Below are 10,813 nucleotides of genomic sequence, written 5' to 3' on the forward strand. Positions count from 1 at the left end.
TTAGTTCACAAGATCTGTGGCAGTGATTCTCAATCAGAGACGACTTTGCAGCTGGGGATATTTTTCAGGGTCTAAAGGGATCCTACACATGTAATGCATAGGGCAGTATTCAATACTTAAAATTATACTACCTCAAATACCATCAGCGAAAAGGTATAAAATTTATTCTAGTCTAACACTTTCCTAAACTGATTGTTCTTAAAAATTACCAAGAACTATTGGTTTTTGAACTAAGTTCAAATGCAAATTATAATTCAGCAGGTCTAATTCAAGGTACCAGGGACTCTGCATTTCTAACAATGCCCCACAAGTTCTTAATGCTGCAGGCCCTTGTCTGGGTATGACAAGAAAATGACTCTGTTAGATTCAGGTGTAAATGGTTTTAGGTCTTCATCAAGAATCTTCCATGTATGTAATTTTGAACGATACATTTCACTCACTTTGTAAGCAGTGGTAAATTCTGTTTGATTTTTTTAGTGGGAGAAGTAATAGCTTATGGTGAATGGTGTTGGATTCATGATCTCCTAAGATTTAACTTCAGGACCAGAGACCAGGCTTGATCACTCAAGAGCTTTTGTATATCAGAGTTTTATTAAAGTGAAAGGGGCAGAGAGAGCTTCTGACATAGACATCAGAAGGGGGACGGAGAGTGCCCACCCCCCTCTAGTTTTAGCAAGCTGTTTTATGTCTGTTAGAAAGCTATTAATCAGATGAGAGAGACACCTCAAGGCTGCTGGAGTTTCACCAGGCCCCTCTCCCACAATATGGATTTTTGTGATAGGATGGTACCAGGTGTGTCATCCCCCATCCATAAAGCAATTGATATGAATACTGGTTTGTTGAGCTATTATCAGCCCAACGTTTGAGAAAAGGAAAAAAAGTTAGTCTTTAGATGGAAACATCTTGAAGAAAGGCAAATTCCAAAGCAAATACATAGCTTCATTAACATAGCTTAAGAAAAACACTTCCATAAGAAAAAAGCATTGGTTAGCTCAAGGTTTGAGAAAAGTTAAGTTCAGGTGGAACCAGGTGTCGTCATGGCAACAGAAAATTTTAAGAGAAAAAAAAACTGACACCTCTAATTTGTTTCATCCTGCCACATAAGGGAGAGAGAAAAAAATGTCTGACATTTGCAGCCTATTTCCTCCGTTTGGTGACCCTTGGCCTTCCTGCCTGTTGCCCTCTCAAAGGCAAGGGTGGGATGATTTGAGAGAATAGCACTGAAATATATACATCACCATATGTAAAATAGATGACCAGTGCAAGGTCAATTCATGAAGCAGGTCACCCAAAGCCAGAGCTCTGACAACCCAGAGGGATAGAGTGGGGAGGGAAGTGGGAGGAGGGTTCAGGATGGGGGAGACACATGTATACCTATGGCCTATTCATGTTGATGTATGGCAAAAACCATCACAATATTGTACAGCAATTATCCTCCAATTAAAATTATTTTTTAAAAGAAGTTTTGAGTGACATAAAATGATTTATATCTGAGAAAAGACCCTTTAGTAGGCAGAATAAGATACTCAAAAGATGACCACACCTTATTCTCAAGACCTTTTGAATATCTTATCTTAGTTAGCAAGAGAAATACTGGAGTGGGTAACCTATCCATTCTCCAGGGGATCTTCCCATCCCAGGAATTGAACCAGGGGTCTCCTGCATTGCAGGCAGATTCTTTACCAGCTGAGATACCAGGGAAGCCTGAAATTACATTAGCAGATGGAATAAAGTGGATAATCATTGATCTTGATATCAGATTAGCATGGATATTCAGCTTGGAATAATGTAATCACAGTGATCCTCTAAATGTGGAAGAGAAAGGAAGAAGAATTAGAGTCAGATAGAAATTTTTAAATGCTCTGCACCTGGGTTTGAAGATGGAGGAAAGACCATGAACCAAGAAATGTTGGTGGCCACTAGAAGTAAAGCAGGAAAGGGAATGCATTGTCCTCTGGGGTGTCCAGGAGGATCACAGTCCTGCAGATATCACAATTATAGTTCAATGAGACTTCAGGCTTCTGAAGAATTTTAAGATACATATATGTTTTAAGCCACTAGCATGGTAATTTGTTATAGAACTTTAAGACAGGTATTTGTTTTAAGTCACTAGTATCGTAATTTGTTACAAGAGCATACATGCATGCTAAGTCGCTTGAGTCATGTCTAACTCCTTGTAACCCTATAGACTATAGCCCTCCAGGCTCCTCTGTCCATGGGGTTCTCCAGGCAAGAATACTGGAGTGGGTTGCCACGGCCTCCTCCAGGGGGTCTTCCCAAACCACGGATGGAACTTGAGTCTCTTGCAGGAGCAACAGAAATTTAATACAGACATGTGTCCAATCAGACGTTGTTCTTGGAGTTGAGTTTAAACCTTTCAGTTCAATCAGTGAGCTACCCTTAGCTAGAGGCATTTTGTGTTGAAATCATATCTTAAACAGAAGGAGAAGATTGAGTCCTTTTTAAGGTATTCTCATTAGCTTCTATAGAGAACTTTTCATTGACTAAATATAAATGTGGTTCTAACTTTGAGGTCGTTGAGGATTTAAGATGAGAAAAGTAAATCATTATTATTATTAAAGGCACACATTCTGCTCAAGAACTTTCTGTCAAAATTTCTAAATTCTTCTTATTTTCTGTTATTTCAAGCATCTGTTCTTTTCACTTCCATCCCTCTAACTTGTTCTCAAGGTTTCTTTCAAACTGGGATGGAATTACAAATGAGACTTCAGGCATGTACATATATGTGTGAGTATATTTATTTAAGAGAAAGGTATATACAGATGTGGGCACATATATACATACATGTACTCCTAAACTTGAACATGGTTTGTGGACTCCCCAAAGCATTTCTGTATATTTCATTCATTTTTGCAACATCCATATGAAGTTAGGGCTTGTTATCTTATATTTTCTTCATAAATAAATAAAACTGAGATCCAGGTCAATTACATTATTAACAATAACATTTCAAAGAAATTAAAACTTGCTCTGAACCTTTTAGACTATCAAAAAATGGACCATGTAGTATGTACTGCTAGTTTTTGAAATTCATAAAATTGTATACCTTAAAAATTGGCAGTTTATTGTATGTAATTACCCTTCAATGACTTAGCTAGAATTTCAAATTTGGGGTTTTGCATGGCTCAGAGAAATAAGTAAAGTCCATGTAGTTGAATCACACCTGATATTGAGAGATATCTTGTTAATCAAGGACTAAAGCAAAGTGCCATATATGGATATGGGAATAGTGAAATTAATATAAAGAAATTGCCTTTTGTAAACTCAGTTTTTTTCTTGTAAACTAAAGACTAACCTACATATATAAAAAGAGGGAATTGACATGAAGTTGCTCAAAACAGAAGAGCACTACAACTGCACACACCGTCATGGACGAGACTTTAAAACACAAAATAGAGCCAGACAGCTGACAGCAGACCCATGAAGAAGAGACCATCAGAACTCAGCTCAAGTCCCCATCGTGTACTCCTATCTGAGACTAAAGACATTATGTTAAACCATTTCCTTTTAGGACAACTTATTATGCAGCAACAAACTGATAAAATAATCCAAGTGAACAGCTGAGTGAAATGATAATAATGTAGGGCTTCTCATTGTAGGTATTTGCTCTGATATTTGAATAGCATTTATAATTACTCAGTTATCCAAGTCTATTTCATATAACTGTATCAAAAACTGATTCCACTGAGGTTTACATATGGGTAACCATGCAAGGTTAAAAGGATATGCCTGTTTGTTCAAAACTCTGAGACTCTGAATCACAGGTCCAGGAGGAATTTAAGCTCCCTAGTGAGCTGTACTTTAGATATATATATATATATATATATAGAGAGAGAGAGAGAGATATATATATATTTATATTGCTCATTTAACACCCTTAGTGGTTATGATAAAACTTAGAACGGGGAAGATATTTCATTTAGAACAATGAAAGGAATCATATTCGTAGGGGAAAATGTAAGTTTTCAAATAGAAGAAGAAAGATAATTCAAAACAAAATATAATTTCACCAAACAATCCTTCATGCCAATGATAAACCCCTTTATATATGGACAATGATCTTACTTATATCAGTAAGTAAATGTACACCAGAAAAAATAATTTGCATAGTCAAAATCTGATATAAATATGTGCTTCATTTTAGTTAGGGTCATCTTAGACTCTAGACTTTATTACATCAAACTGTTTATTGAAGTTGGTGTTTCACATAGACTAGCATCAGAGGTGTGCATTGATGATTAGGTTTCCTGGTGACTCTGATAACGATGCCTCAGCAGGTAAAGAATCTATCTGCAATGCAGGAGATGCAGGAAATGCAGGTTGGATCCCTGGGTCAAGAAGATCCTTTGGAGTAGAGAATGGTAACCCACTCCAGTATTGTTGCCTGAAAAATCCCACAGAGGAGTCTGCTGGGCTACAGTCCATGGGGTCGCACAAAGTCAGACATGACTGAGCAACTGCGCACACCCTGGTAACCAATATGCACACTGAGCTAAATACAGAAAAAGATCCTAGCGGGAATAAAATGGAATGCTTTGTTATGAAACACACTAGATGTTACAGTCTACAGTTTTGGGAAGAGAAATTATGGTAGTGATGTGCAAAAGGAATGATGAACAGAAAGTGATAACCTGAGGTTTCACACTTTACACTCTTATGAAATTACGCCATTGGGTGGATTCAATCATCAAGGTAGTTTTTCTTTTCCAAAAGGTAACAGAACTCATGATTATTCACTCAGTAAAATGAAATAAACTTGATCTGTACATAACATTTCACAAATAAATTATTCTTAGGAGATGCATCCAGTCTTATGAGATATATGGGCATTTCCATATATTTCACTTAAGAATGTGAATCAATCAGGGAGAGTATAAAAATGACGAAGGATAAAGCATAGATGACAGAACAGAAAAGTTAATGAATCGAGTTGCTGAAATTGTATAGATAAGTTGAAATCAAAGAAATGGAAATAGCAGACAATAAACCGAAGGAGCAACTGCTATTTTCACAATCTGATCAAAGAAGCATAATCTGTGGCCCTGAGGCTTTAACCCTGCTATCATGTGCATTTTTTTAGCCCAAGGACAAATTACCTTGATATAGTTTCCATCCCCAAAAATCTTTTCAGAGCCCTCTTTATGTCTTTATTTCTCAGACTGTAGATGAAGGGGTTCAGCATGGGTGTGACCACAGTGTACATCACTGAGGCTGCAGCACTTGAGTGTGAGCTGTGGGTACCAGCAGAGCTAAGATACACTCCTAAACTTGTACAATAAAATAAGGAGACCACTGAGAGGTGAGACGCACAGGTGGAAAATGCTTTATACTTCCCCTGAGCTGAAGAGATTCTACATATAGAGGACACTATTTTGGAGTAAGAATAAAAGATACCAGTCAGGGTACCACCACCCAGAAGTGCAGCTCCAAACTGCATCATCATGTTATTGAGAAAGGTGTCAGAATAGGCAAGTTGGACCAGCTCTTTTATTTCACAAAAAAAGTGAGGGATTTCCAAGTCTGTACAAAAAGACAGTCTCAGCACCATTAAGCTGTGTAACAAGGAATACAGAACACTCATTATCCAGGATATCAGAACCAGCAGTCCACAGAGCTGGGGGCTCATGATGACCATGTAGTGCAGGGGGTGGCAGATGGCCACATACCGGTCATAGGCCATCACAGTCAGGAGAAAATCATCTAATCCTGCAAAGAGAATGTAAAAATACATCTGGGTGATGCAGCCTTCATACGTGATAACCTGGCTCTGTGTCTGGATGTTCCACAGCATCTTTGGGATGGTGGTGGAGGTGAAACAGATGTCTACAAAGGACAGGTTGGAGAGGAAGAAGTACATGGGGGTGTGGAGGTGGGAGTCTGAGCTGACGGCCAAGACAATGAGCAGGTTTCCAAACACAGTGATCAGGTACATGAAGAGGAAAAGCCCAAATATGAGGGGCTGCAATTCTAATTCCCCTGAAAGTCCCAGAAGAAGAAGAAAATTTGAGTTTTTTGTACCATTTCCTGATTCCATGTGGTGGAGGTGACTATTGGAGGGAAAAAAGAAATAACATGAGTAGCTTTCACTCAAACCAGCCTAACTCGCATAGCTGAACTATTTTAATTTCTCCTTTGCTGTCAAAGAATTGATATTAATATGTTATATGGAGATAAACACTCCTTGAGGGTATAACTCATTTCACCTCTGACTAGAAATTTTTGTCCCATTCTCAGCAAATTCCAAAGGCTTCTTGTATTTACAGTTTTAATGAAAACTCCTTTCATGCATTTCAGAAATTCTTGCTGAGAACCAACCATGCTCCGAGCACATATAGGGAACTGTGGTGATAAACAAAACTTCCACAATCAAAGGGTGGTTAAAGATGATATTCAAATAAATGTAAAATATAATATAGCAGGAGATGACAGATACTATGAAAAAAATAGGTATAAATGTTATTTTGTACTGAGTCTTCAGGTAGGGCCTGCAAACAAGATGATAATTGAACTGATTCCTCAAAAAAAGAGAGAGAAGGAACTAGTGTGATGTTAGGAGAAGTGTGTGCCTGGTAGAGAGAGCTGCCACTGCTAAGGACCTTAGAAAGATGCTGGTGCCACCTGTTCAAATCCAAATAAGGAAGGCAGTGGGGCAGAGGGGTAAGCAAGAAGGAGAGTGACTAGACATGGTGTCAGGGATGCTGAGGAACAAAGTGGCCTCCCTGTGACAGCCGACACTTCAGTCCACACAGAATCCCTCCTTTCATGTGATTCCTTGTACTTTATGAATTTAGTTGCAATGGCATTCTGTGAATTGTAAACATATCATATCCTCTTCTTAGTTCCATCTTTTGACTAAATCCTGGTCTCTGTATTATGTCACCTTAATATAGGAGGCCGTTCCCCTAGAGGGTCAGACAGTAAAGAATCTGGCTGCCGTGCAGGAGAGCCAGGTTCAAACTCTGGATGCAGAAGATTCCCCTGGAGAAGGGAATGGCAATCCACTCCAGTATTCTTGCCTGGACAATTCCATGGACAGAGGAGTTTGGCGGGCTACAGTCCATGGGGTCACAAAGAGTCAGACACAACTGAGTGATTAACACTTTCACTTCACTTCCTTTGCTTAAAGAACTGCTCTCATCCCAGTCACAGACACACACACCATGTCCTAGTGAGCTGTGTCACTACTATGCATTTCTTACCTAGAACCACCTTCTTTAGGCCTTGAGTGGGTACAAGTCAAACTGGTCAGATCAGATTATCCTTCATTTAAGGAATATATCAGAGAAGACAATGACACCCCACTCCAGTACTCTTGCCTGGAAAATCCCATGGATGGAGGAGCCTGGTAGGCTGCAGTCCATGGGGTCGCGAAGAGTCGGACATGACTGAGCGACTTCACTTTCACTTTTCACTTTTATGCATTGGAGTAGGAAATGGCAACCCACTCCAGTGTTCTTGCCTGGAGAATCCCAGGGATGGGGTCGCACAGAGTCGGACATGACTGAAGTGACTTAGCAGTAGCAAGGAATATATAAATGCTACCCAGAAATTTCAGTTCACAAGCTTCCCATGGACCAATAGACTTGGGGTTCCTTCTTGGTATGGCCACTTTCTGCCCTACATTTAAAGAAATATTTTTAAAAGTCTGAGAGAGACAGAGAGAGAAAGAGAGAAGAATGGACATATGGGCCTTAGGGGGAAATTATATATTAAGCCTGAATGGCCCCTTCAGACAATGTGATGAATTAAAACTTCCTTGCTTTGGCAACATTCCAACTCCAGTTATATCTCCTCGATGCCCAGAAAAGATAATTAAAAAAAGAAAAAATACCTTTATGACTTTGATAGAAACGGCGATACATTTATGGCACAAGACACCTAACAGATTGAACACCCCAAAAGAAAAAAGAGTAAAGTGCATAAGAAAACAATTCACAAAACGAGCCATACAAACTGCAACCAAAGGTGGGTATGCTTTATATGAAGCAGTAGAAGACCTGTTTTTCTTAAGCCTGACTCACTTATTTGAACAATTTTTTTTTTTTTCCATCCCATAGAGAAAGAAGTGAGCTTCCTAGGTGGCACTAGTGGTAAAGAACCCGCCTCCCAGTGCAGGTTAGACCTAAGTGATGCGGGTTCAATCCCTGGCTTGGAAAGATCCCCTGGAAGAGAGCACAGTAACCCACTCCAGTATTCTTGCCTGGAGAATCCCATGGACAGAGAAGCCTAGTGGGCTTCAGGCCATAGGGTCGCATAGAGTTGGACACAACTGAAGAGACTTAGCACACAGCACACTCACACACAGAAGGAGGTAAGCCCTGTCTCAGTTTTCTTGTGGGGCATCTTGTGTTTGTTTTTCTTGAACTTCTGGCTTTATCTTACTCCGTAAGTAAATTTGGTGGGCATATCCCAGTTCTCACCAATTAACATGCAAAGGGCTTTCCAGACCATACTCTACAATTTCTACAGACTCCATGACAATTCACCCATTCACCCTGGATAAATTTCTTCATATGATTTATGCCTGAGGACATTATGTATGACATCATTTACTTCATTATACTGTGACTTTGCCATTATAATGCAAAATCCTAATCATCTGAGACTTCCTTCACCTGCTTTGTTCACTATCACATTTTCAAAAAGGTATGTGAATACATGTGCACTTGTATAGGAACATATTTAAGTATAAATGAAGTTACAAAATAAAAAGAATGGCAATGAAAATAGGTCTGGCTTAAATATAATAGTAACGAATCAACCGTATTATTTTAAGAAATCAAATACAGCATCAAAAACTAACTGAAAATTATATTTAAATGGTAACTATTTAGTGAAATCACATAGATTAGAAATTAAATTGGGAAATGTGTAGACATGAAATGATATAATATATAATGTTCCTAGAATCATTAGGCTTATGTTCAAATTTTATTGAATGTGCTTTATGCATCCCATTCCTTCTTCTAATTGGACTTTAATTAGCATCATTTCATTGGCAACACTGAGCCTTATGTTACTGAGGTCAAACTTTGCTTTTCCTTTAGTCCTAACTAAATACATTTATTTATGAATCAGGGTAGCAAACTATCACACTAACCTCTGGTGTCTGAGCTAGGTTGGATTGGCTCACAGCTGACCTCAGATAAATGTTCTAGGCTTGCATTCTCTCTAATTCTCCCACAGCATCTACTGGGCTCTCAGACTCACCTGGATGGGAACTGAGAGAAAGGTCTTTGTGTGGAAGTTCAAATGCCTCCTGGAAGGTTGATATTGGTAATTGAAGCTCTGTCCCCACAAGACAGCTGGAGGGAGAGAAGGACTGTTTTACAGTCAGACTCATGTCTCCAAAGGAAACATGTTCTATGTCATCCAAGATTTCTCAGGCTGAGGGGACTGCAGCAGAGAGACTTTATAGCTCACTTAGCTTCTCATTAGGCATTTTTCGGTTGTAACACCCATACTCTGTACCTGATTTCCCTAGGGGACAAGGGTCTGGACAGAAAAGAAAATTTCCCTGTTCTTTCTCTGTTCCTAAGAGACCAGGTTACAAGGCAAGTGAATTCTGTTTTTATTATTCCTTCTCAATTCTCCTGCACCCAAAGGCTTGTCAACTACAAATTGGCACTTGCCAGTCAACTACAAATCGGCACTTGCCAAAAGCATTTGTCAGTGACAACAGCATGGGATTTGCCACCTGCCTCTGCTGACTTTGAACCCTGTGTTGTTGCAGCTGTTGACCTTCAACACCTGCTGAGGGGGTTTAGGGCGGAGTGAGGCACTCTGTGCTCCAGGGAATCTGGTGGGACAGGTCTTTAGATAGCTAAATATTCTCAGGAACTGATTTCATGATCCCAATCTTTGCATCTTCTTTATATCTAGAAAAGCACTGAATCCCTCTGTGGTAACATCAGCTCCTCCTGACTAGTAGAAAACTTTCTGTAAAGTAAGCAGTTGGTTGCATTGAACTCCCCCTTCACCAAAATCTTATATTTTGACCTTCCCCAACTGCCTCTATGGAGCAGTCTCTCAGAGATATCTGAGGTGCTGTCTCCTGGATTGCAGTCCTCATCTTGCCCCTAAATAAAACTTAACTAGCAGCTATCACATTGTGCATTTTTTTAAGTCCACACTCTAATATTAAAGGCAAAAAGTTGACAGACTTGAGATGAAAGTATACACAATTAGCATATTTAAATGGGCATTATAAAATGGTTACATCTCTTTTGTTTAATTATATTGTGGAATAAGCATGTTTCACTGGTAATGCTTCCCCTGTGTGGTACTATAAGACAAGGCATATAAATCTACATCTCAACAACTCTTAATTGAACTTGCTAAAGGAAACCAATAGGGTGACCTGAGTCATGTGTGCATGTGTGAGTATGTGTGTGTGTGTGTGCTCATTCACTCTTGTCTGACTCTTTGCAACCCTATGGACTGTAACCCACCAGGCTTCTCCATAGAAATTTCCAGGCAAGAATATTGGAGTGGGTTACCATTTCCTACACCAGGGTATCTTCCCAAACAGAAATCAAACCCTCATTTCCTGTTGCTCCTGTGTTGGCAGGCAGTTTCTTTACCACTGAGCCACCTGAGCCATACAAGCAAGTAAAAAATGGAAACTAACATTCAAGACTAATAAAGATTAAAAAATAATGATTTTGCTCTGGAATGAACTGGTAAACTTGGAAGATCTTTGCTGAATGCCTTAAACAAACCTTTGACAGTGAAAGTGTTAGTTGCTCAGTCATGTCCGACTCTTTTTTGACCACATAGACTGTAGCCCACC

The 10,813-nt window shown here is 39.3% G+C and overlaps 1 protein-coding gene across 1 annotated transcript; it reads right to left on the bottom strand.

Moving 5' to 3' along the window:
* Positions 1-5,113: 5,113 nt before the first annotated feature.
* On the bottom strand, positions 5,114-6,055 carry LOC122440632 (olfactory receptor 7A10-like). Its single transcript, XM_043467112.1, has one exon. The coding sequence runs from the start codon at positions 6,053-6,055 to the stop codon at positions 5,114-5,116; it is 942 nt and encodes a 313-aa protein (XP_043323047.1).
* Positions 6,056-10,813: the final 4,758 nt, after the last annotated feature.

The sequence above is a fragment of the Cervus canadensis genome, chromosome 4, assembly GCF_019320065.1.
Source record: "Cervus canadensis isolate Bull #8, Minnesota chromosome 4, ASM1932006v1, whole genome shotgun sequence".
Lineage (NCBI taxonomy): Eukaryota > Metazoa > Chordata > Mammalia > Artiodactyla > Cervidae > Cervus > Cervus canadensis.

What these genes read in the sequence shown, in the direction of transcription:
- LOC122440632 (XM_043467112.1), bottom strand. Translation starts at nt 6,055, where the DNA reads ATGGAATCAGGAAATGGTACAAAAAACTCAAATTTTCTTCTTCTTCTG.